Genomic DNA, 22,850 nt, shown 5'->3' with positions numbered 1-22,850 from the left:
CCGTACAAATGGCAACCCTTGGGGGCGGTCACCGAACCCGTACACTTTGGCAACCCTTGGGGGCGGTCACCGGAACCCGTCAAATTGCTCGGGGCGATCTCCACAACCTAATTGGAGACCCCGACGCTTGCCCGGAGCTTTACACCACAATGATTGAGCTCCGAACACCACCAACCGTCTAGGGCGCCCAAGCACCCAAGAGGAACAAGCTCAAGGGCACCAAGCACCCAAGAGTAATAAGCTTCTCAACTTGTAACTTCCACGTATCACCGTGGAGAACTCAAACCGATGCACCAAATGCAATGGCAAGGGCACATGGAGTGCCCAAGTCCTTCTCTCTCAAATCCCACCGAAGCAACTAATGCTAGGGAGGAAAATGAGAGGAAGAACAAGAAGGAGAACACCAAGAACTCCAAGATCTAGATCCAATGGGTTCCCCTCACATAGAGGAGAAAGTGATTGGTGGAAATGTGGATCTAGATCTCCTCTCTCTTTTCCCTCAAAAACTAGCAAGAATCCATGGAGGGATTGAGAGTTAGCAAGCTCGAAGAAGGTCAACAATGGGGGAAGAACACGAGCTCAAAAGATAAGGTTCATTGGGGAAGAAGACCTCCTTATATAGTGGGGGGAACAATCCAACCGTTACCCCCACTTCAGCCCCGCAGAGAGCGGTACTACCGCTTGGCCAGCGGTACTACCGCTTGTCCCTATAAGCGGTACTACCGCTCCCCCTTGCGGTACTGCCGCTGGGCCCAGAGCGGTACTACCGCGGTGGCAGGGCGGTACTACCGCAAACGAGCGGTACTACGGCCCCCACTGCCGCAGCTAGTACCGTAGAACCCGACACGAAAAAGACCCCTCGAATCGAGGCGGTACTAGTACGAGACCGCAGCGGTACTACGGCTGGGGGCTACCAGCGGTACTACCGCTTTGGAGCGGTACTACCGCTCTAGAGCGGTACTACCGCTTGTAGCACCCAAGCGGTACTACCGCTCCGGCCCGCGGTACTACCGCTAGGAAACCAAAACTGCCATAACTTCTGCATATGAGCTCCGAATTGAGCAAACTCAAGCTTGTTGGTTATAGTAAGAAGAGGCAGGGGAGGTATGCCAACAAATAGAGGAGTGAAACCTCCAACCGAGAAGAACCGGCATAACCTCCAACATCGAAAACATCATAGAAGATGCGAGTGAACTCCGTTTTCGATGAACTCGAGCTTGTCATCAAGATGACCATAAGCTCCAAAACTCACAAAGAGAAGAACCAAACAGGAACCAATAAAGATGATGCAAGGATGCAATGGTTTGAGCTCTCTATGAATGGTACGATCAAGCTACTCATCGAGAGCCCCCCTTAATAGTATGGCAATCGATCCTATAACCCGGTCTCCCAACTACCATCATGAGACCGGTAAAATAGAAAACCTATCAAGGGAAAACCTTTGCCTTGCACATGGTCCACTTGAGCTAGATGATGACGATCTTGACTCCCTCAAGTTGGACCACCTTTCTTGGTTGCGTTGGCTCGATGAAGACTAGTTGATTGCTCCCCCATACTCCACTATGGGTAAGCCACTCTTCCGCACATCTTCACAAGTCCATTGTCACCACAATGGACGACAAGCTTCAAGCATTTGATCTCTTCATGATACTTCACTTGAACTTGCACACCGCAACATCTTCACAAGTCCATTGTCACCACAATGGACGGCAAGCTTCAAGCATTTGATCTCTTCATGATGCTTCACTTGAACTTGCACACCGCAACCTAACCCCACAAAGAACTCTCACGAAGATCATGGGTTAGTACACAAAGCGTAATTGACAATGCTCAACATACCATGGGATCGCTTGATCCCTCTCGGTACATCTTCTACGCTTTGTGAGTTGATCAAGTTGATTCACTCTTGACTTAGTCTTGATCAACCATGAATCTTTTCAACTCTCTTCATTTGGACGATGTCTTGAAGATATACATGAATGATCACACAATCTTCTTCTCCAAGACATGCTTGCAATAAGCTCAACTCTCACATGACCAATCTTTGGATAATTCCTTAATAACACCTTAGTCACCACATAAACTCAACTTTCATTTGGATGATGTCTTGAAGATATACATGAATGATCACACAATCTTCTTCTCCAAGACATGCTTGCAATAAGCTCAACTCTCACATGACCAATCTTTGGATAATTCCTTAATAACACCTTGGTCACCACATAAACTCCTTGAACCCAACACATGAACTTCAAGAAATGCCTATGGACAAATCCTTCAAATATAACTCAAGGCAACCATTAGTCCATAGAGATTGTCATCAATTATCAAAACCAAACATGGGGGCACTGCATGTTCTTTCAGCAACGATGAACGGCGGCTTTCAATCACCGGAGCTGTAGTCGGAGACTCCACCACACTGTCGGAGCTTCACCTCCACCACCTACACCACACTACCCGAGCTACACCTCCGCCACCTCCACCACCACCACAACCTCCACCAATATGCTCAAAAAAATCTCCTAGAAAATGCTCACCGCACCACCACGAGCTACCCCATCAGTAGATCAAGGTCTCCCTTGCCTCCCCCAACTATCTACAACGCATCCACGGTGGCAAACCGAAAAAATGGCCTCAGTTTGGTGTCCAAATGGGAGTGTTTTCGAGTGGGGAAGAGAAGGAAAGAAGAACAAGAAGAACAGAGGTGGAGGAAGAGAAGGGGAGGACGAGGAAAAAAGGGGCCGAGTGTGGGGCTGCCACCCTGTCGTCCTGCGGCTAGGCGACAAGGCTTGTCGGCTGGGCCCCAGCCACCGCCAGCAGCGGTCGGGACAAAGGGTAGCGCCGCGACGTGGCCTGGCCACTTGTCGGCCGCCACGTGGACGAGAGGCCAGCTGTCGGCCCCCGATAGGACGACAGGACCCAGTCGTCCACCTGTCGGACGAAAAGTTCCACCCGTCCAACGGTCGGACGATGATGTATTATTTTTTAAAAAGAAAAATTTGGCACAATATTTCTGAAAATTAATAAAAATATGTTATTTAAAAAAAATTAGCCAGTTTCTGGGTCATGTGGGAAGGACCCCCTATCGCCCACACTATCCTGGCGACAATTTAAAACTCTGTCGCGGAAAGGGGTTAAAAACGTTTGCATAGCAGCTCGTTGTACCAGTGCATCACTCATCACCTAACATGAAGCGCTTGTTTTCGGTCATATAGCTCAACCATAGTGATGATAACTTGGGTATAAATACACCAAGCCCCTAGCTTCAAGTACTGACGACGATGCCATCTCCGGTGTATGCCTTCATTTTATTTTACATAGGGAAATGTCTCACAAAAGAATCCTTTGCGGGAGGTCAAGTCTTACATCCCCCTCAAAAATATTAATAGTAGCCTTTATGGTCCTATAAAAGGTCTACACAGAATTATAGGAGCAATGGGATCTTTAGGCATATAAAAAATAACAAGATCAATCGTAACATGGCAAACATTAATTTGAATTATCTGATGACCCACAAGTATGGGGGATCAATTGTAGTCCTTTCGATAATTAAGTGTCGAACCCAACGAGGAGCGGAAGGAAATGACAAGTGGTTTTCAGCAAGGTAATGTCTGCAAGCACTGAAATTGTGAGTAACAGATAATTTGGTAGCAGGATAATTTGTAACGAGCATGTAACGATAACGGCAAATAATATGCGGCAAGATAGCCCAATCCTTTTGTGGCAAAGGACATGCCAAACAGTTTCTTATAATAAGCAAAGTGTTCTTGAGGGCACACGGGAATTTCATCTAGTCACTTTCACCATGTTGGCTTGATTTGGGTTCACTACTTTGATAATTTGATATGTGGGTGGATCGGTGCTTTGGTGTTGTTCTTACTTGAACAAACCTCCTACTTATGATTAACCCCCTCGCAAGCATCCGCAACTACAAGAAAAGTATTAAGATAGAATCTAACCATAGCATTAAACTTTTGGATCCAAATCGGTCCCTTACGAAGTAGCGCATAAACTAGGTTCTAAGCTTCTGTCACTCTGGCAACCCATCATCTAATAACTACTCCACAATGCATTCCCTTAGGCCCAAATATGGTGAAGTGTCATGTAGTCGACGCTCACATGACACCACTAAGGGAATCACAACATACATATTATCAAAATATCGAACACATACCAAGTTCACATGATTACTCGCAACATGATTTCTCCCATGAACTCAAGAACAAAAGTAACTACTCACAAGTGATAAACATGTTCATGATCAGAGGGGTATTAAATAGCATAATGGATCTGAACATATAATCTACCACCAAATAAACCATATAGTGATCAACTACAAGATGTAATCAACACTACTAGTCACCCACAGGTACCAATCTGAGATTCCGGTACAAAGATTGAACACCAGAGATGAACTAGCATTTGAGAGGAGATGGTGCTGGTGAAGATGTTGATGAAGATTGGCCTCCCCAAGATGAGAGGGTTGTTTGTGATGATGATGATGATTTCCTCCTCCGGGAGGGAAGTTCCCCTGGCAGAATCGCTCTGCCGGAGGGCAAAAGTGCTCCTGCCCAAGTTCCGCCTCGAGACGGTGGTGCTCCATCCCGAAAGTCCTCTCCTGATTTTTTTCTAGGTCAAAATGACTTATATACCAGAAGATGGGCCGAGGAGGGCACAACCCACCAGGGCGCGCCTGGGCTCCCTGGCGCGCCGAGGTGGGTTGTGCCCACCTGGTGGGCCCCGTCTGGTAGTTATTCACTCCAATAATTCTTATTTATTCCATAAAAATTCCCCGTGAAGTTTCAGCTCATTTAGAGTTGTGCAGAATAGGTAGCCTGACGTAGCTTTTTCAGGTTCAGATTCCCAGCTGCCGGAATTCTCCCTCTTTGGGTGAACCTTGCATATTATGAGAGAAAAGGCATTAGAATTACTCCAAAAAGCATTATTATGCATAAAAACATTATAAATAACAGTAGGTAAACATGATGCAAAATGGACGTATCTACTTCCCCAATCTTAGACCTTGCTTGTCCTCAAGCGAAAACCAAAAACGAAAAACATGTCCACATGCTTAGAGAGAGAGGTGTCGATAAAAACAAAATACGGACATAGAAGCATCATGTAAATTATTATAACAACAACAAACTTTAACATAAAACTTTTATCATAGACTTCTCATGAATAAGTAACAATTCATCAGAACATCGAAGTATAAAGCATAAACTCTATTGGAAACCAACAAACTATGTTCTCAGTCAACTTTGCAACTACAATTCGTCATCTTTTCAGGAAGGGTCACGTATCGGAGCCTTTAGGGAAGTCCACATACTCAACCATCATATAGTCTTCTATGATTGCTAACACTCACCGCATACACATGAGCAAAACGTTTCAACCGGACACATAGAAAGATAGGGGCTTATAATTTTGCCTCCCAACGTATTCACCTCAAGGGTGATGTCAACAATAACAACTCATGCTACCCATATCCAACTAGATATATGTGCCTAGATCTTTCCTCACCACATGATGCTTGCCAACAACAACAACAACAACAACAACAACAACAAAGCCTTTAGTCCCAAACAAGTTGCGGTAGGCTAGAGGTGAAATCCGTAAGATCTCGCAACCAACTCATGTCTCTGGCACATGGATAGCAAGCTTCCACGCACCCCTGTCCATAGCTAGCTCTTTGGTGATACTCCAATCCTTCAGGTCTCTCTTAACGGACTCCTCCCATGTCAAATTCGGTCTACCCCGCCCTCTCTTGACATTCTTCGCACGCTTTAGCCGTCCGCTATGCACTGGAGCTTCTGGAGGCCTGCGCTGAATATGCCCAAACCATCTCAGACGATGTTGGACAAGCTTCTCTTCAGTTGGTGCTACCCAACTCTATCTCGTATATCATCATTCCGGACTCGATCCTTCCTCATGTGGCCACACATCCATCTCAACATACGCATCTCCGCCACACCTAAATGTTGGACATGTCACCTTTTAGTCAGCCAACACTCAACGCCATACAACATTGCGGGTTGAACCGTCGTCATGTAGAACTTGCCTTTTAGCTTTTGTGGCACTCTCTTGTCACAGAGAACGCCAGAAGCTTGGCGCCACTTCATCCATCTGGCTTTGATTCGATGGTTCACATCTTCATAAATACCCCATCCTCCTGCAGCATGGACCCCAAATACCGAAAGGTGTCCTTCCGGGGTACCACCTGGCCATCAAGGCTAACCTCCTCCTCACACCTAGTAGTACTGAAACTGCACATCATGTACTCGGTTTTAGTTCTACTAAGCCTAAACCCTTTCGATTCCAAGGTTTGTCTCCATAACTCTAACTTCCTATTTACCCCCGTCTGACTATCGTCAACTAGCACCACATCATCCGCAAAGAGCATACACCATGGGATATCTCCTTGTATATCCCTTGTGACCTCATCCATCACCAATGCAAAAAGATAAGGGCTCAAAGCTGACCCCTGATGCAGTCCTATCTTAATCGGGAAGTCATCAGTGTCGACATCACTTGTTCGAACACTTGTCACAACATTATCGTACATGTCCTTGATGAGGGTAATGTAATTTGCTGGGAGTTTGTGTTTCTCCAAGGCCCACCACATGACATTCCGCGGTATCTTATCATAGGCCTTCTCCAAGTCAGTGAACACCATATATGAAAGTCCTTCTTTTGCTCCCTATATCTCTCCATAAGTTGTCGTACCAAGAAAATGGCTTCCATAGTTGACCTCCCAGGCATGATACCAAACTAATTTTTGGTCACGCTTGTCATTCTTCTTAAGCGGTGCTTGATACGTCTCCAACGTATCTATAATTTTTGATTGTTCCATGCTATTATATTACCTGTTTTGGATGTTTAATGGGCTTTATTATACACTTTTACATTATGTTTGGGACTAACCTATTAACCGAAGGCCCAGTGCAAATTGCTGTTTTCTGCCTATTTCAGTGTTTCGCAGAACAGGAATATCAAACGGAGTCCAAACGGAATGAAACCTTCGGGAGAGTTATTTTTGGAACAAACGTGATACAGGGGACTTGGAGTGGACGTCAAGAAAGAAGCAAGGAGGCCACGAGGCAGGGAGGCGCGCCTCCCCCTGGGCGCGCCCCCACCCTCATGGGCCCCTCGCAGCTCCACCGACCTACTTGTTCCTCCTATATATACCCATATACCCCGAAAACATCTAGGAGCACCACGAAACCCTATTTCCACCGCCGCAACCTTTTGTACCCGTGAGATCCCATCTTGGGGCCTTTTCCGGCGCTCCGCCGGAGGGGGAATCGATCACGGAGGGCTTCTACATCAACACCATGGCCTCTCCGATGATGTGTGAGTAGTTTACCACAGACCTTCGGGTCCATAGTTATTAGCTAGATGGCTTCTTCTCTCTCTTTGGATCTCAATACAAAGTTCTCCTCGATCTTCTTGGAGATCTATTCGATGTAATTCTTTTCGCGGTGTGTGTGTCGAGATCCGATGAATTGTGGGTTTATGATCAAGATTATCTATGAACAATATTTGTATCTTCTCTGAATTCTTTTATGTATGATTGGTTATCTTTGCAAGTCTCTTCGAATTATTAGTTTGGTTTGGCCTACTAGTTTGATCTTTCTTGCAATGGGAGAAGTGCTTAGCTTTGGGTTCAATCTTGCGTTGCTTGATCCCAGTGACAGCAGGGGAAACGACACGTATTGTATTGTTGCCATCGAGGATAAAAAGATGGGGTTTACATCATATTGCTTGATTTTATTCCTCTACATCATGTCATCTTGCCTAATGCATTACTCTGTTCTTATGAACTTAATACTCTAGATGCATGCTGGATAGCGGTCGATGTGTGGAGTAATAGTAGTAGGTGCAGAATCGTTCCGGTCTACTTGTCGCGGACATGATGCCTATATACATGATCATGCCTAGATATTCTCATAATTATGCACTTTTCTATCAATTGCTCGGCAGTAATTTGTTCACCTACCATAATACTTATGCTATCTTGAGAGAAGCCACTAGTGAAACCTATGGCCCCCGGGTCTACACTTCATCATATAAGCACTACAAAAAATACACTTCCGTGATGATACGTGTTTGTCACAGTAGGTCGCGTTTTTTGTCATGCATGTACATCCATGAAAAATTTATGACAGAATCAAGATAGTCATACCTGTGCTGTCGTAGATGTGTTCCATGACATTACCAAAATTATCATCACGGAAGTGTCCACTTCCATGACGATAAATCGCGTGTCACAGAAGTGCTTTCGTCAAGGGTGACCGACACATGGCATCCACTGTAACGGAACGCCGTTAAGCTATCGGGTCCGGTTTTGGATCCGATAACCCGTTAACAGCCCCGACCAATGGGGATTTTCCACGTGTAAAATCATCATTGGCTGGAGGAAACACGTGTCGGCTCACCGTTGGGACAGATGTCATCCACTCATTGGACACAAAGCGCCTATGATATGTCGACACGTGGCACGGCCCAACAGAGGCCCATTCGTGTGTAAAGGCCGGCCCGTTTGACTTGGTCAAAAGGTGGCGGGCCGGCCCACGGCAAGCCTGTTAACGGCCTGTTCGCATATAGCCCATTTACATCCCGCTATCCCAGGGCCCGTTTACGGCCTATCAGAATTAGGCCCAGTAGCGTCATCTAGGCCGTCCAATATAATTCCAGCCCATTTTAACTTCCGGCCCATGTATGGCCCATGACGTCTTTTGTCCCATCTGATGCCCTTAGTAACCCTCGGCCCCTTAACGGCCCGTGGTAAAACTGGCCCGTAATGAACAGTGTATCACTTTATACCCATTAATGGCCCATTATTCCGTTGGGTCGTTTCCAGCCCATGATATCTTTTGGCCTTCTCTGGGCCCATTTAATCTTGGGCTCATTTCCAGCATTCGGTTACTTACGGCCCGTTACTGTCATTTCCTGCTTGTGGGCCAAATTTAGCCCATGGTTACAGTCGGCCCGTTTGCGGCCCGTTAATACGTTGGGCCGTTTTCATGTCGAAAAAAACCCGTTGGGCTGTTTTCATAGAGTTATCAAATACGGCCAATAAACGGCCCATTATTGTCCACGAATAGTACGGCCCATGATTGGCGAAATGATGATACGCCCCGTAGAAGGCCCATGGATCCTACGGCCCATAAAAGGCCCATGGATCATACGGCCCGTAGAAGGCCCATGGATCCTACGGCCCGTATAGAAGGCCAATGGATCCTACGGCCCGTAGAAGGCCCATGGATCATACGGCCCGCAGGAGGCCCATGGTTACAACAGTCCGTGTGTTGCCATGATTATTAGAAAAACACAGAAGCAGTGACTACAAGCAAACAACTAAACAAGATAATAAGGAAATAAATAAGCAAGCAATTAACGCTAGCCTATTACCGCTATTACACATATTACATCCACTAGGCATCAAAGTTTGCCACCAGTGCAAATATAGGGAACAAAGCAGCATATTACATACACTAGCCGTCAAAATTGGCCACCAGTGCAAATAAACGCGGCAGCAAAACAAGAGCATAACTGAAACAACTTCATAAGAGCTCAAGAAACGCCGTATCCACCATGCTGGCAATAAGCTTAGCAAGCTTATTAGCTTTGTCCTGTTTGGCGCTAAAATCCTCCAACGCTTGCTGTTGCACCAGAAAGTATGCATCTGAATGCTCCAGGGACTTCCGTAGTCCTTCCGCTTCTTGTCGCAGCACAGCTGATCGATGTCTTTCAGCTTGTAGTTGAGACTCAAGAAACCGAACTGATTCAGACAGTGAGTTTGAATAGCTTGTGCAAGCGGTAGTGGCCAGTAACTCCAACACTAAACCAAGACAGGACTTTGGGGTTGTCTCACTGTCTTCGAGATAGTCTTCCTTAGCTGTTTTATCAGCTTTGTTGGAGACCAACAAGGATGTGTCACTATCCTGAACCTTATCTGCATTACTTCCTTTACCATTGCTTAATAAGGCACTCTTCCCCAATATTCTGTCAGCATTCTAAAAGAAGAAACAAGCAGACACATAACAGTTTAGCATGTACTAGTATATGAAACTCATTTCGGTGAACCAGTTCATTAGTAAGGTGGACAGGATTAAACTACCAAGTCTTCTATTGCCAAGTACTAGTACATAATAAAAGCATCAAACAAACATATATCTATGTCCTATGGTCACTGCATTGTCTTGCCAAATCAAAATAGAGACACGGTTCAAATCATATCAGTTCAAGACAAAGCAGCAGTGAAAGAATACAAAGCGTGGGAAACTACACGGCACAACAAGATTTCAGATGGGTACCACGGGTCTACATGTACAACAACACTATTGGCTCTGTTGTGATGCTAGTAATGTGCATGATATGAGAAGTCAACTGTATACACAATTGAAATTGAAATCAGCAGAGCTATTGATAAGAGCAAGCCTGTTAAAGAAACATGCGTGAACATACCTGCTGTGCCATTGCAGTTTCGATTGGATCCTTCAATTTAAAAATAAGTTTGTATGAGTAAATACAGTGATACAAGAGCAAAGCAGTATGCACAATAGCAATCATAGTTAAAAAAGGCGCGCCTAAGCGAGCGCGTAAGCGCGCCTAGGCTCTAGGCGTTGGCGAAACGCATTGCGCATAACTACGCTTAATCTGTGCATAACTGCGCATAAGCATGCGCTTTGGTCAGTAAAGCGCAAGGCGGTGGCAAAACGCACAATTAACGCCTAGCGCTTTTTTGAACTATGATAGCAATGGAATCTTAAATTAGAACAGTTGTTCTTCAGGTTTAGGCACTTGTTCTACATGAACAGAGTACAGTAAGACGCAAGAATATAGTACTTAAAAATAGAAAATGAGCTCATAGACCTTACCACATTCTTGGTTCGGGACCAGTACAGAACAAGGCGTTCCCAGTCATCGTCCAGTAAATGTGTCTCAGGAGAACGTAAGGGAATTTGATGAGTTTCTTTGCCGGTGAAGTACGTTTTCTTCAGGTAATTCCGATACTGCCACCAAGCATTCTTGAAGATAGCAGAGGTATTAGCACAGGTTACCTCATCCTGAGTTTCCAAATCGGTCCTTCTCTATAGAGAAAAATGGGAAAATTTGCTGTATTATAACCATCATGGAGGTAGGATGTATGGGACAAAGCAAAGTAATTGCCATGAATAACATTACTTACACATAACTCCTGGACAAACACCTGCAACTGGCATTTTCCTTCATCTTCAGTATAATATTTCCAAGATGGGAAGATACGCACATACGATTTAACAACATCAAATGCGATAGATGCTAAACTACGACTAGCTGGTTGTGCTTCCTCCACAGGAATAGGCGTACTAACTGGTGGAGTTGGGGTTCGCCGTGGTAGTACTGGCCCTTTGGGCACTGGAGCTGCCTTACTAACTGCTCTTGTTTGGGAGCTCTGTGGTGGAGATGGTGCTGTGTCAACAGGAACTGGGTTACTATCTGCTGGGGTTGGGGTTAGATTGGGTGAAGCTGGTTCTCTGTCCATCGCAGTAGGGGTACAATCTGCGAGAGTTTGGGTTATGTGTGGTAGGGCTGGTTCTCGTGCATGTACAACCGGGGTGCTATCTCCACCAAGAGGTAGCACTGTTTTATTTGAAGACCGTGTTTTTAGTCCGCTAGATGCTGGCATCACCCGCTCCAATTCAAATGGCTGATAAACAGGAAACATAGTTGAATGTACAGACATTGTATGAGAGACAGATGCAATAGATAGTGTGGAAAAAAGAGGGCATGAAATAGTTGACATGTATATTGTTTAACTAAAACGGATAGCATGACATAATTTCACATATATGATGTCTATCTAAACTGGATAGCATAGCATAACATAATTCAAAGATATGATGAATAACTAAACAGGATCGCATGACATAATTCACCTACATGTTATCTAAGTAATCAGGATCGCATCATTTAATTCACATATGTGATTTATATGCTAAACAGAGGGCATTAGATATGATGTCTGAACTAAGAACATGGTGTTGAATATTGTGTATATGATGTCTAATCTATGCAATGCAAGACACCATATGCATGATATGAGCAGTATAACCGTGCCAAGTTAGAGCATACACCTCGGTGGGGGAATAGGACTGGTCATCTGTCTCTGAATCCATCTCTGAGGAGCTATCGGGACCCAACAAGAGATCTGCTTCGACAGGTAGCACTGTCTGCTCAGAAGGCCTTGTTTTCACTCCAGATTTTTCAATCTCCCACCCAAATGGCTGATTCACAGGAAGAGTAGTTTAATGTACAAACATTGTCGACAAATGGAAATGTAATGAAGAAAAGGATGGGCAAGATATCATTCAAATATATGATGCCTGGTTAAACAGGATGGCATTGCACATTTCACGTATATTATGGCTGGCTAAAAGACATGAGACTGCACAATTCCCATATATGATATAGAAACTAAACAGGTGGCATTACAGAACATGTCTAAACTAAGCAGATGACATATATGATTTCAAAAGTAGGCACTGCAAGGCAACATATGCATGATATGACTAACATCATCATGCCAAGGTAGAGCAAACACCTTGGGGGGTAAATAGGAGTGGTCAGCGGCGTCTGAATCCGCCTCAGAACAGATAGCTTCCTCTGGATTACAATCTGGAGAGGGGTGGGGAGGGTTTGCCATTGAACCCACCATGGAGCGATGTCTGCATGACATTGTATTGCCGCGCAAAACTCTTCTCTTTTTCTCTACATGTTCAGCATGACTGTGTACAATATCTGACATGCATACGAAAAAAATATGGTGAGATTATGTAAGGAGAGCATGCAGAAATTTAGAGTGATGGTAACAACCAGTGGATGGATCCAAAAATAATGATAGCAGGCTGATGATTGCTTTAATTTAATAAAAAGACAGATGATGATTGCTTTACTATTTGTTTCCCACCCAAGATGAACAACATAGGCATACCCTAGGTGAACCAGATATTAGACAGAGATACTATTCATTGCTTCCTCGATATGTGCCCCATAACTAATTTAGAACTCAAGTTTGAACATTAATTTGGAATCTGAATGTTACTGTCGAAACTGAACGCAATGGTAGCAGAGAGGCACTTGACATGTAGTTTAGGGAGGGCCTGCAGTTCATCTTCAACCTGCACCCCCCTGAGCCGCCAGCCACCACCGGCCGAACCGCCGGCCCCAGCGCCGCCTCGCCGCCCCGAAACAACTCCCCACCGCCGGTCCGCCGCCGCCCCGGCCAGCCCTATAGGCCCCCCGCCCCCACCCTGAACCCTAAGATACATAGTGGGGTACCTCTCCGGCGAGCCCCCGTCCCCGCTGCGGGTGGTTCTTCCTTAACTCCGGCGAGCCCCCCACCCCCTGAAAATCGACACACCCAAAAGTCGATTCAGTCGACTGAAGTGTAGCTAAATCGGAGCAGAGCAGCAGCACGAGCGAGGGGGAGAGCAGCAGCAGCGCAAGCGTGCGAGCGAGAGCCGGAGCAGCAGCAGCTGGGCGAGCGAGCGATCGAGTAACAGCTGGAGCAGCAGCGCGAGCGAGAGCCGGAGCAGTAGTAGCTGGGCGAGCGAGCGATCGAGCGAGAGCGGAGCAGCAGCAGCGCGAGTGAGCGAGCGAGAGCCGGAGCAGTAGCAGCTGGGCGAGCGAGCGATCGAGCGAGAGCGGAGCAGCAGCAGCAGCGCGAGCGAGCGAGCGAGAGCCAGAGCAGCAGCAGCAGATCCGGCTGGTATGGACGCCGCCGCCGAAGGGGCCTCGCACTGGGGGAGAGCCGCCATGGAGATTTCGCCCGTGGCGCCGGCTTCAAGGTAGCCACTCCATGGGGGTGCGGGATGGAGCACCGTCGGCGCCGGGAGGTCGAGCTAAGGAGAAGGTGCGATGCGATGAGTGTACAACCTCTTTGGTGGTGCCGAGTAGGCCTCGGCTTCGTCCAAGGAATTGGTGAGGATTCTGCGGTTCCGGTGGTTAAGGCGGCACTGTGGGGATGGAGCAGCCGCGATAGACGAGGCGATCATCGGAGCAGCTCCTTGGAGGTGGAGGACAGGGCGGCTGAACCGGCGGGACGACGAGATGGACGACGGATCCTCATCCGGGGAGGTGGACGAGGGACGTCGAGCTGTTGCGGTGGACGACGTCGTCGGGGAAGAGGCTCCGGCTGGGCAGCGGTGGGGTGGCGGACGGAGGAGGGTGGGGTTTCGCGGCTGGAGCGCAGAGGTTATGGCGGCCTGGGATTTCGAATGGCAAAAAGGAGGCGATGGGAGGGGGTGAACCATGACTTAGGGACGCGCTTGTCCAAAATGTAGGGTGTGTTACAAAAGTACCCCGCACCGATTTGAACTAGCGGCCCTTTCGGCTCAGGGTTAGAAGGGGGATTTCGCGTGTCGGGATTTGGCAGCTGGAGGGAGTTTTCGCGCGCGTTGTAATTTCGGGATAGCAAGGCGCGGGTTGTGAAGGCGCCAGTTTTGGGAGCACGATATCTGAATTTTCGGGATATAACAAGGCGCGGGTTGAATTTTAGGGACAAGCCTAACGTGTAATATTGTACTTGTACGTACCAAATCAATTCGCACTTCCCTCAACCAAAAAGAAAACGAAAAAAATAAAACTATTCACACCACACAAAGAGAGAGTCTTGCCCCGTTTTACTATAAAAATGCTATTTAAAGCTACTCATACCAACAATTTAGTGCAATTAAATGCTATTCGGTAGTATGAATCCATGTTATGTCCAATTAAATTTTTTCGCTTGCTGTATAATGCATGTAACCTACTCATACCAACATTTTAGTGCATTCCAAATGTCTATACTACCGCTGCAATTCGAACTGAATTTGAATTCGTTTCTCTATTTCAATAACAAATCTACAATCATGATTGTTGCCAACTTCAACCATCATTCGTGTATTACCTTAATAACACACCACATGATTACTATAGAGATAGATATGAACTATGTGTACTACATGAACTCGAATTCTATTTTTGAATACACTTGATGTTGATTCCAAATAATAGTACATTTGATGTACTAACTATATATTCATAATCTAAACCATGTTCCATACGTGTACACCGTGTTTATCACACATAGTATAGTGCCCCGCCCCCTACATTATGACAAGTATTTAGACCTGAGCTGCAAAAGCCACACATTAGCCCAAATTATGATCAATGTTCTATATGTTATACGTAGTACTAGCAAGATGCCCATGCGTTCCACAGAACATCAACATGATCAAGGGGAGGCCTAATTTGCAAATATGGAGAGGGGTGTGGGTATCTTTTTTCAAAATTGCCATAGTTTCCTTCCTATCCGTCAGATATAAATCGGACGGCCTATATTGCAGGATGGCACCATCATCAACAACTCCGTTTTTTATAAGAGTAGAGATAAAATATATTATATGTAGTATAACATGTTCATAACCACACCATGTGTATCACCGTTATATATATTCACACATGCGTCGGTTTAAAACACTATGATAAATTCTTCAAATATCCGAATTCGCTTTTTATAATGAAGTATGATCTCTATTCGTCTTTTACACCCACACAATCCTCTTATCTTTGTAGCTAGCTAGCGCTAACTTTCTCTCGTGCATGCAGACGCCCGCATCCCTCTAACCCTCCCTCAGCATTCTCTAGCTCCATCGCGCAAATTCGTCTTTTCACTTTAGGTCGTTCACCCACGGTGTGTGTAGGCCCCCAGCTCCTTCTTTACGGCACACATCGATCGATATGCCTCTCTAGCCAGGTGTGCCTAGCACAAAACACAAGCTTCCCCTCTTCTCTTATCACCGTCCATGCCTCACTCCCACCACTCTTTTCATCGATCTCGTACTCGCACACTTCTCCCCCTCGATATAGTATGACTCTCGCACCACCTCCTAGATGCATCCCTCTCTCTCTATCCTTCTCCCCGTGCCTCATTTGCTTCTAACACACACATGCATGTATACCGATCGATCTCCCAACATATACCTAGGTCGACTTTAACTATTCCCCCCCATCGATCGACGTACCTCACAAGTTATGTCTCTCCTTTCTCTGACAAAGGACGATTGATCTTCCTATGTAGTTATGTCTGCTTACCACATCCATATCGCCCCCCATCATTCGTGCATGCCTCCTGACCCGTCTCTCACACGCACGTGCACAGACAGGCAGCCATCCCCTCTCTTATTGATATTGCAGGCGTGCCCTCCGGTTGTCTAGCAATCCTATCCCACCATTTGTTAGAAGCAACTCCACTACCACCCCCTCCAACACTCTAGCTCTGTCTCTCTCCCAACCTTATTCCTCTCCTGCACATATGCATGGATGCCGATCGATCTCCCTTAATACATGAGGTAGATCGATATCCCTTAATACATGAGGTAGGCCTCTCTCCTCCTCCACACATATACCAGCCATTGTACCTCTATAGTTAATTAGGCCTCCCTCCCCCCCCACCACACACCGATAGTCGAGCGCTGTAGGTAGGTATCCATGCCACAGAGACAAACCGCACCTGTCCCCTCTCTCGTTCTAGTAGGCCAGCCACTCTATATCTTTGACGTGGGCACACACAAATTCGATGGCACTCTTTATCGACCGCGCGCGCACACACACACATCATCCCTCTCTTCGATTCTATGGACACCTCAAGTCGATGATACCTCCACTCTCTTCTCGTGGATCGCCCCCTCTATATATATGATATATCCAGGACTCTATTTCACACACATTGCATATGTTACATTTTTTGATTGACCCCCCCTAAAAAAACTCTCACGAACCCACACACTATATCTCTCTACGTTTGTATCTCTCTCACACAACCCCACGTAGGTGGTGTACGTATACAAGAAGAGAATAGGTGCACCGTGCATGTACTCACGCTTCGTGCCCAGCCACACCTGCGCGGGTACACGGTGGAGCTCATTTCTGTACGAAATGGTAGCCCACGTGTAGCGGTTGTTTACCTACGGAGGTCGTGTACCACGCGTGCATGAAACAAAGTTCGACTTGATGCGTTGGCGCGTTATTTTTAAATAAAGTTATATCGCTCAATGGCACGTACACAGAATATAAACCGATTTTTATGGAGAAAAAGGTAGTCCGCTCCACTATATACAATGGAGCCTGCCTGCCTGGTTTGTCTCTCTTCAGAGTATCTCACACAAGGCTGCGGTGGCCTCTCTCTCTCTCACCGTTGGTCACTGATCCGGCTGCATCCCGTCCGCCGGCGGAAAGGGAGGACGTGCATCATTTCTCCGTTCGACGGCGCCGAGGCAGCACGTCCCGATCTGCGGTACACGCCGTTCTCTCTGACCAAGCTCCGGCGCGGTAGGGCCTACGCCACCTGCTCGCTGCCGCAGTATGGGCAGATTCCGCCCGCCGCCGCTCACCTAGTTACATCCCGACGACCTCCAGGTATCCCCTCCGGCCTTGCTCCACTGCCCGTCTTCCCACGTCGCTGCATGTGGATCTTCCATAGTTCTTTGCACAAAACGTAGCTCGTCCGGCGTACTTTCCATATTGCAATCTCGTCCTCACACCGTTTTAGACAAACACAACCGTGTTGTTATCTTCCCTTAGGACAAGGAATATGCTTCTTTTTTGTCGTCGCAACTGTCATCAACAATATTTGTCTTTTTACAAATTTCAAATGGGCATATTTTAGAGTGTAGATTCACTCATTTTGCTTCGTATGTGTACTCCCTCCGTTCCTAAATATTTGTCTTTCTAGAGATTTCAACAAGTGACTACATACGGAGCAAAATGAGTGAATCTACACTCTAAAATATGTCTATATACATCCGTATGTAGTAGTCCATTTGAATCTCTAAAAAGACAAATATTTGAGTAGTCACTCGTTGAAATCTCTAGAAAGACAAATACTCCGGAGTATATTTAAGAACCGAGGGGGTAGTGCACAGCCGCATGGGAGACTCAGACCGGTCGTTGCGCCGCATTAATAGTGAGTAATGAGCAGTCAAATCATAAGCCCCACCTTTCCCACTGTAAGTTGCTCGGAAGAAGCAACCATCAATACGCTCTTCTTTGAATCCGCTCATACTACTCCATCCGTCACTGTTTATAGAGCGCGCTTCAGAAAAAGAGAAAATCTCTGGGACCAAGGCGACTAGCGGTCGGCCTGAAAAATAGCATTGGTAGTTATAGCACGGCGTCTATTACTAGAGGAAATAATGCGTACACACATGCATGCAGTGCTTCCACCCCGGGTAGACACATGCATGCACGTACTCCACTCCGTAGTACTACATCGAGAGAAAATTGCGGTTACCACGCCCTAATTAATTGAGCATTAAACCAAACGCGTCTAAAGTCTCTCTGGTGGTGGAAATGCATTGAGAGAAATGCATCATAATGAAGCGCGCCCTGTAAACTGTGACGGAGGGAGGAGTAGTATGAAGGTGCAAAACCAAGTACGCGTATGGCCAGTCGGTCAACGCACCTCGTCTTGGCATATCACTGACATGTGGGACCGGAGTGTGAGCAAACCGATCTCAATTGACGGCAAAATGGCCAACCCGCCGTTCCTTGAGAGAGACGAGGAGCGAGAACACACAGACGGGCTCGCACGGAGGCCAAGATATATTCGAGCATGGTTGATCGATATCATCATTACATGTTGGGCTGCCGTTTTCCGCCCTTCTCCGGAATAAATGTGTACTTTATCAAAGATTAAGAAAAATAAGAGTACAGAGGCTCCACCATGCGGTTCTAGTAGTAGTACTACTCGTACTACTAAACCTTGCGCTTGGCTCTTCGCCTCTTCGTGAAGTCGAACAATGATGGTACTCCGCATGTTCGGTACTACAGTGTATGCCTCTGGCAATCTGACACCGAATGAACTGATGCATGTCCACCGCCTGGGCGAGGTACGTTGCATTAGTCAAAAGGCGTAAGCGAGCTTCACCTTGTCCTGCAAGCTTCTCCTCGTTCTGCGAGTTGACGGGACACACCAACAAGTAGTGCTAGTCCATACTCCCTCCTTTCCGGTTAATATGGCTTAATCTTTTTTGCGGGTAAATGAGAGAGCTTTATTCATATATAAGCATTCTTAGGACGATCAGCCAAGACACTGGTCACTAGGAAGCGAGGTACCCCGCAAAAAAAGAAGTAGGAAGCGAGGTGTTTCATCAAGCCAGCTCTCGGCCACATTCAAAGTGCAGCAAGCACGGTTCGCACAAAGATGCGCCGCAAGGTTTGCTGACCTGTTTACATGCTGAATAACAAAAAAGAGAGGAAATATTACCGAGCGCTCCTATTTGTAACAGGATATGAGCCAGAATTAAGCGAGAATTGTGGCGAGTGTTCCATGCAATCAACTTCCATTATCACATGCGAGAACCCTCGAAGAGAACCAAATGTGTTGAAGATTGCTTTATCACATTTTAAAAATATAATAAGAGTGCAGACGCTCCTCCATCCGGTTCCTAGTACTAGTAAACTTTGCGCTTGGCTGTTCGCCTCTTCGGGAAGTGCAACAATAATAGTACTAGTATAGTGTATGCTTCTGGCAATCTGACACCGAATTAACTGTTGCACGTCCACCGCCTGAGCGAAGGACAGCTTGCATTAGTCAAAAGTTTCTCCTTGTCCTGCGAGCCACCGCGCGCAAGCTTCTCCCGTCCTGCAAGCTTCTCCTCGTTCGGCAAGTTGACGGGACACAGCAAAGTAATGCTAGTCCATACTGCCTCCTCTCCGGTTAATATGGCTTAATTTCAAACGAGATAAATACACTGTCTGTCACTGTATATTTGTAAAAATACGGTCAGTGGACTTCATAATACGCTCATTGCGCTCAATATATACATTTTCCGGTGTTTATACGGTCACTAGCTCACCCTGGCTGAGTATGTGTGTGCATGCACGTGTAGGTTGAGCACTTGAGCGTGACCGTGTGTGTTCCGTCGTGTGCTCGGACATGCATGCATTAGGGCGTCGCGCGCGTTTTTGCGTCCATGTGTACGTGTGACTGTTGCATACACGTAGGGGGAGTACGTGTAGGGGCCACTAAAGGAGCAGTCAAATCACACAGTAAGTTAGTCGGAAGAAGCAACCATCATTTCACTCTTCAATGACACGTACGCAATATAAAATGGTTGATATGGAGAGAAAAAGAAAACCACTATATATACACTAGCAGGAGCCTAAGCTACAAGCCTGCTTGCTTGGGTTGCTCTCTTCACAAGCATCGAACGACGGTGGCCACACCGCTGGTCACATATCCGGCCTGATCCCGCAGCTGGGGGAAGGGAACAATGTTCTGCGTAGACGCGGTCGACATCGGCGAGGGAGAAAATCCACAGTCGGTGCGTCCCAATCGGGGGTCACCGCGGTATGGGCCGATGCCGCGTCCCAACCGCCCTTCTAGCTACAGCCCGACGTCCGTTTCGAAAATATTAGTGCATGTCAACAAAAATTATACTAGTATCGCTGTTCCGTTTCGAAAAAAAGCATATAAGCTGTTACTTCTTACCCAAAGGATCTTTATATCCAACAGACACAAAATATCCATTCGACTGTTCGAAATTACTTTCACTGCTGATCTGATGTCGAGGTAATTGCTGCATCGCCACCAAAACCCACCATCTCTTAAGCTAAAGTAGACCGAGCTAACCCCTATATTAGCATATTACTAAGATAAACAGAAGGCACTGTAGAATCATTTAGGACGTGAGCTTGTCAATCTGAATGTGGAGGGACACCAGCTTAGCCCCGGCCAGCAGCTTGGGCGGAACTGTGAAGAAGGTCAGCTCCTGCACGGCGACGTCGCCGGGATCCCTGCTGCTTGTCACCTCCATTTCCACCTTGACGGCGTCGGTCCTGCCTTTGGGCTCCCCCGGCGGGCCGTTCGCCCACAGCTTGGCCACGTAGTGCGGCAGTGGGGACGCCCCCGCTCTGATGCAGACGACCGACACGGCGATAGGCGCGCCGATGTCGAGCACGCCGCCGACCAAGAAAAACGCGCGGCCGTCCTCCTCCGCGAACAGCAAGAGCCGTGGCTCCGACAGTGGCACTTGCAGCTGGAGCGCCTTGCCGTACTGGATCCTGTGCACGGGCATGGGATGCACGGTGCTGATGTGGTGGGAGAGCCACGGCGGCGGGCCTTCGTAGCCGCAGACGGGCACGGGGCATTTGCAGGGCGCGAGCGGACACACGCTCTGGTGATCGGCGAGCTTGTGGTAAGTGACGTAGAGCCCACAGCCTTCGTGCGGGCACTCCACCCTCACCGAGGAGAGGACGGCGTCCACCGCCGTGTTCCGCACGTCGAAGCCACCGCCGCGCTCGCACTTCTGGCACTGCCGCTGGTTCCCGGGGCGCTCGACGCGGCAGTCCGCGCAAGCCAGGTGCCCTCCCTTGCACTGCACAAATCAATCGAACAACACATCAATCAAGAAACCTGCACCTTGCTCGATCAGCCGAACGGACGAGGTGTATTCGAACCTCAGACACTGGAGGCTTCAAGGGGCGGAGGCACAAGGGGCAGTGGAGCAAGGTGAGGTCCATCGAGACCATAGAGAGCTCCATCGTCGGGTCCTGTTCCGTCTGCATGATCTCGCCCTCCTCGTGCACAACCATCTCTCGCTTTGTTAGGGCCGGGGCATTACAAAGCTTTACCGTCACATATTCATACTACTTCAAGGTGCATTAAATCAACACATGCAAGTATCAAAAGGAGAGTCACGGCATGCATGCATGCGTTGTAATTAATGCATCGGTAAACGCAAATTATTGAAATATATCGAGTGCAGTGCTTTGATGTGTCGCGTCAACTCGTACAAGACCGAGAAGTTTCATTACTACAATGCCCTCTCGCCTTAACCGCACCTGCCTTTGGCTGCATGACAGGTGGGCCACCGACCTCTTGGGCCCACCTGTCATGGACGCAAAGGCAGGAGCAGTAAGTCAATGAAGCTGCGTCCCTCCCTCGCCCATGAGCGTGGTGGCTGGCAGGACTAGGAGAAGCTTTCGTTCGCTACACGCTCTCCCTCCCGTACGCGGTGGACATGCAGCAGTTCAATCGGTGTAGATGGCCAGAAGCATACTGTAGTACTCCTCCACCGCAGTAGTACTCCATCATTTTGTTCGACTTCCCGAAGAGGCGAAGAGCCAAGCGCAGCCCGGACGCTCGTGTGGCAGTTTCATGTGTAGAGTAGTCTAGGATAGCGTGTACCGTGCCTGTAAGCTTAAAATCATTGGGGTCGGCTCCATGCTATATTTTTTGATTAAAATTATCTTTTGGCCCTACCTGTCATCCTGGTGATTCTAGTTTGCACGCTCATCTGGTCAAGACAGGAATATATATTTTAATTTGTGGTGGGGTAAATGTTAGAGGTTGCAGCAAATGGAGTATTGTACACTGCGGGTCTTTCAGCCAAGTTTAGAGGCAACCATGTGGGGCCAGTGCTATGATGTGTCGCGTCAACTCGTACAACGAGGAGAAGCTTGATTTTACTACTACACGCCTTCTCCCTTGCCCATGCGCGCGGTGGCTCGCAGACGAGGACATGCTTTTGCTTATATAGTACTACAACAAGCTATCCCTCCCGCTCGCGGTGGACGGACATGCAGCAGTGGATTCGATACTGTAGAAGCAGTAGTAGTAACATCATTGTTCGTCTTCTTGAAGAGGCGAGGAGCCAAGTGCAACCCGAACGTGGCAGTTGTGAACCTTGGAGCACGCATATTGCCAGGCTCTTGCATGAGACAAAATTGCTATGTGAGCCCACTATTGTAGTAAGTACTTGCTAGTATAGCCCTGTAAACCAGACAGGAGTATTTGCCTTTCTTGAGATTTCAACAAG

At 47.3% G+C, this 22,850-nt stretch overlaps 1 protein-coding gene across 1 annotated transcript; it reads right to left on the bottom strand.

Annotated features, from left to right (window-relative positions):
- Positions 1 to 20,711: 20,711 nt before the first annotated feature.
- On the bottom strand, positions 20,712 to 21,624 carry LOC123166517 (E3 ubiquitin-protein ligase SINA-like 10). The gene is made up of 2 exons (XM_044584326.1): positions 21,559 to 21,624; positions 20,712 to 21,407 (listed from the first exon to the last, which is right to left on the bottom strand). Exons 1-2 carry the CDS (start codon positions 21,622 to 21,624, stop codon positions 20,712 to 20,714), a joined length of 762 nt encoding a protein of 253 aa, XP_044440261.1.
- Positions 21,625 to 22,850: the final 1,226 nt, after the last annotated feature.

The sequence above is a fragment of the Triticum aestivum genome, chromosome 7D (genome assembly GCF_018294505.1).
Source record: "Triticum aestivum cultivar Chinese Spring chromosome 7D, IWGSC CS RefSeq v2.1, whole genome shotgun sequence".
Classification (NCBI taxonomy): domain Eukaryota; kingdom Viridiplantae; phylum Streptophyta; class Magnoliopsida; order Poales; family Poaceae; genus Triticum; species Triticum aestivum.
The sequence above is the reverse complement of the archived record's forward strand: the minus strand, read 5'-3'. Positions and strand labels throughout refer to the sequence as shown.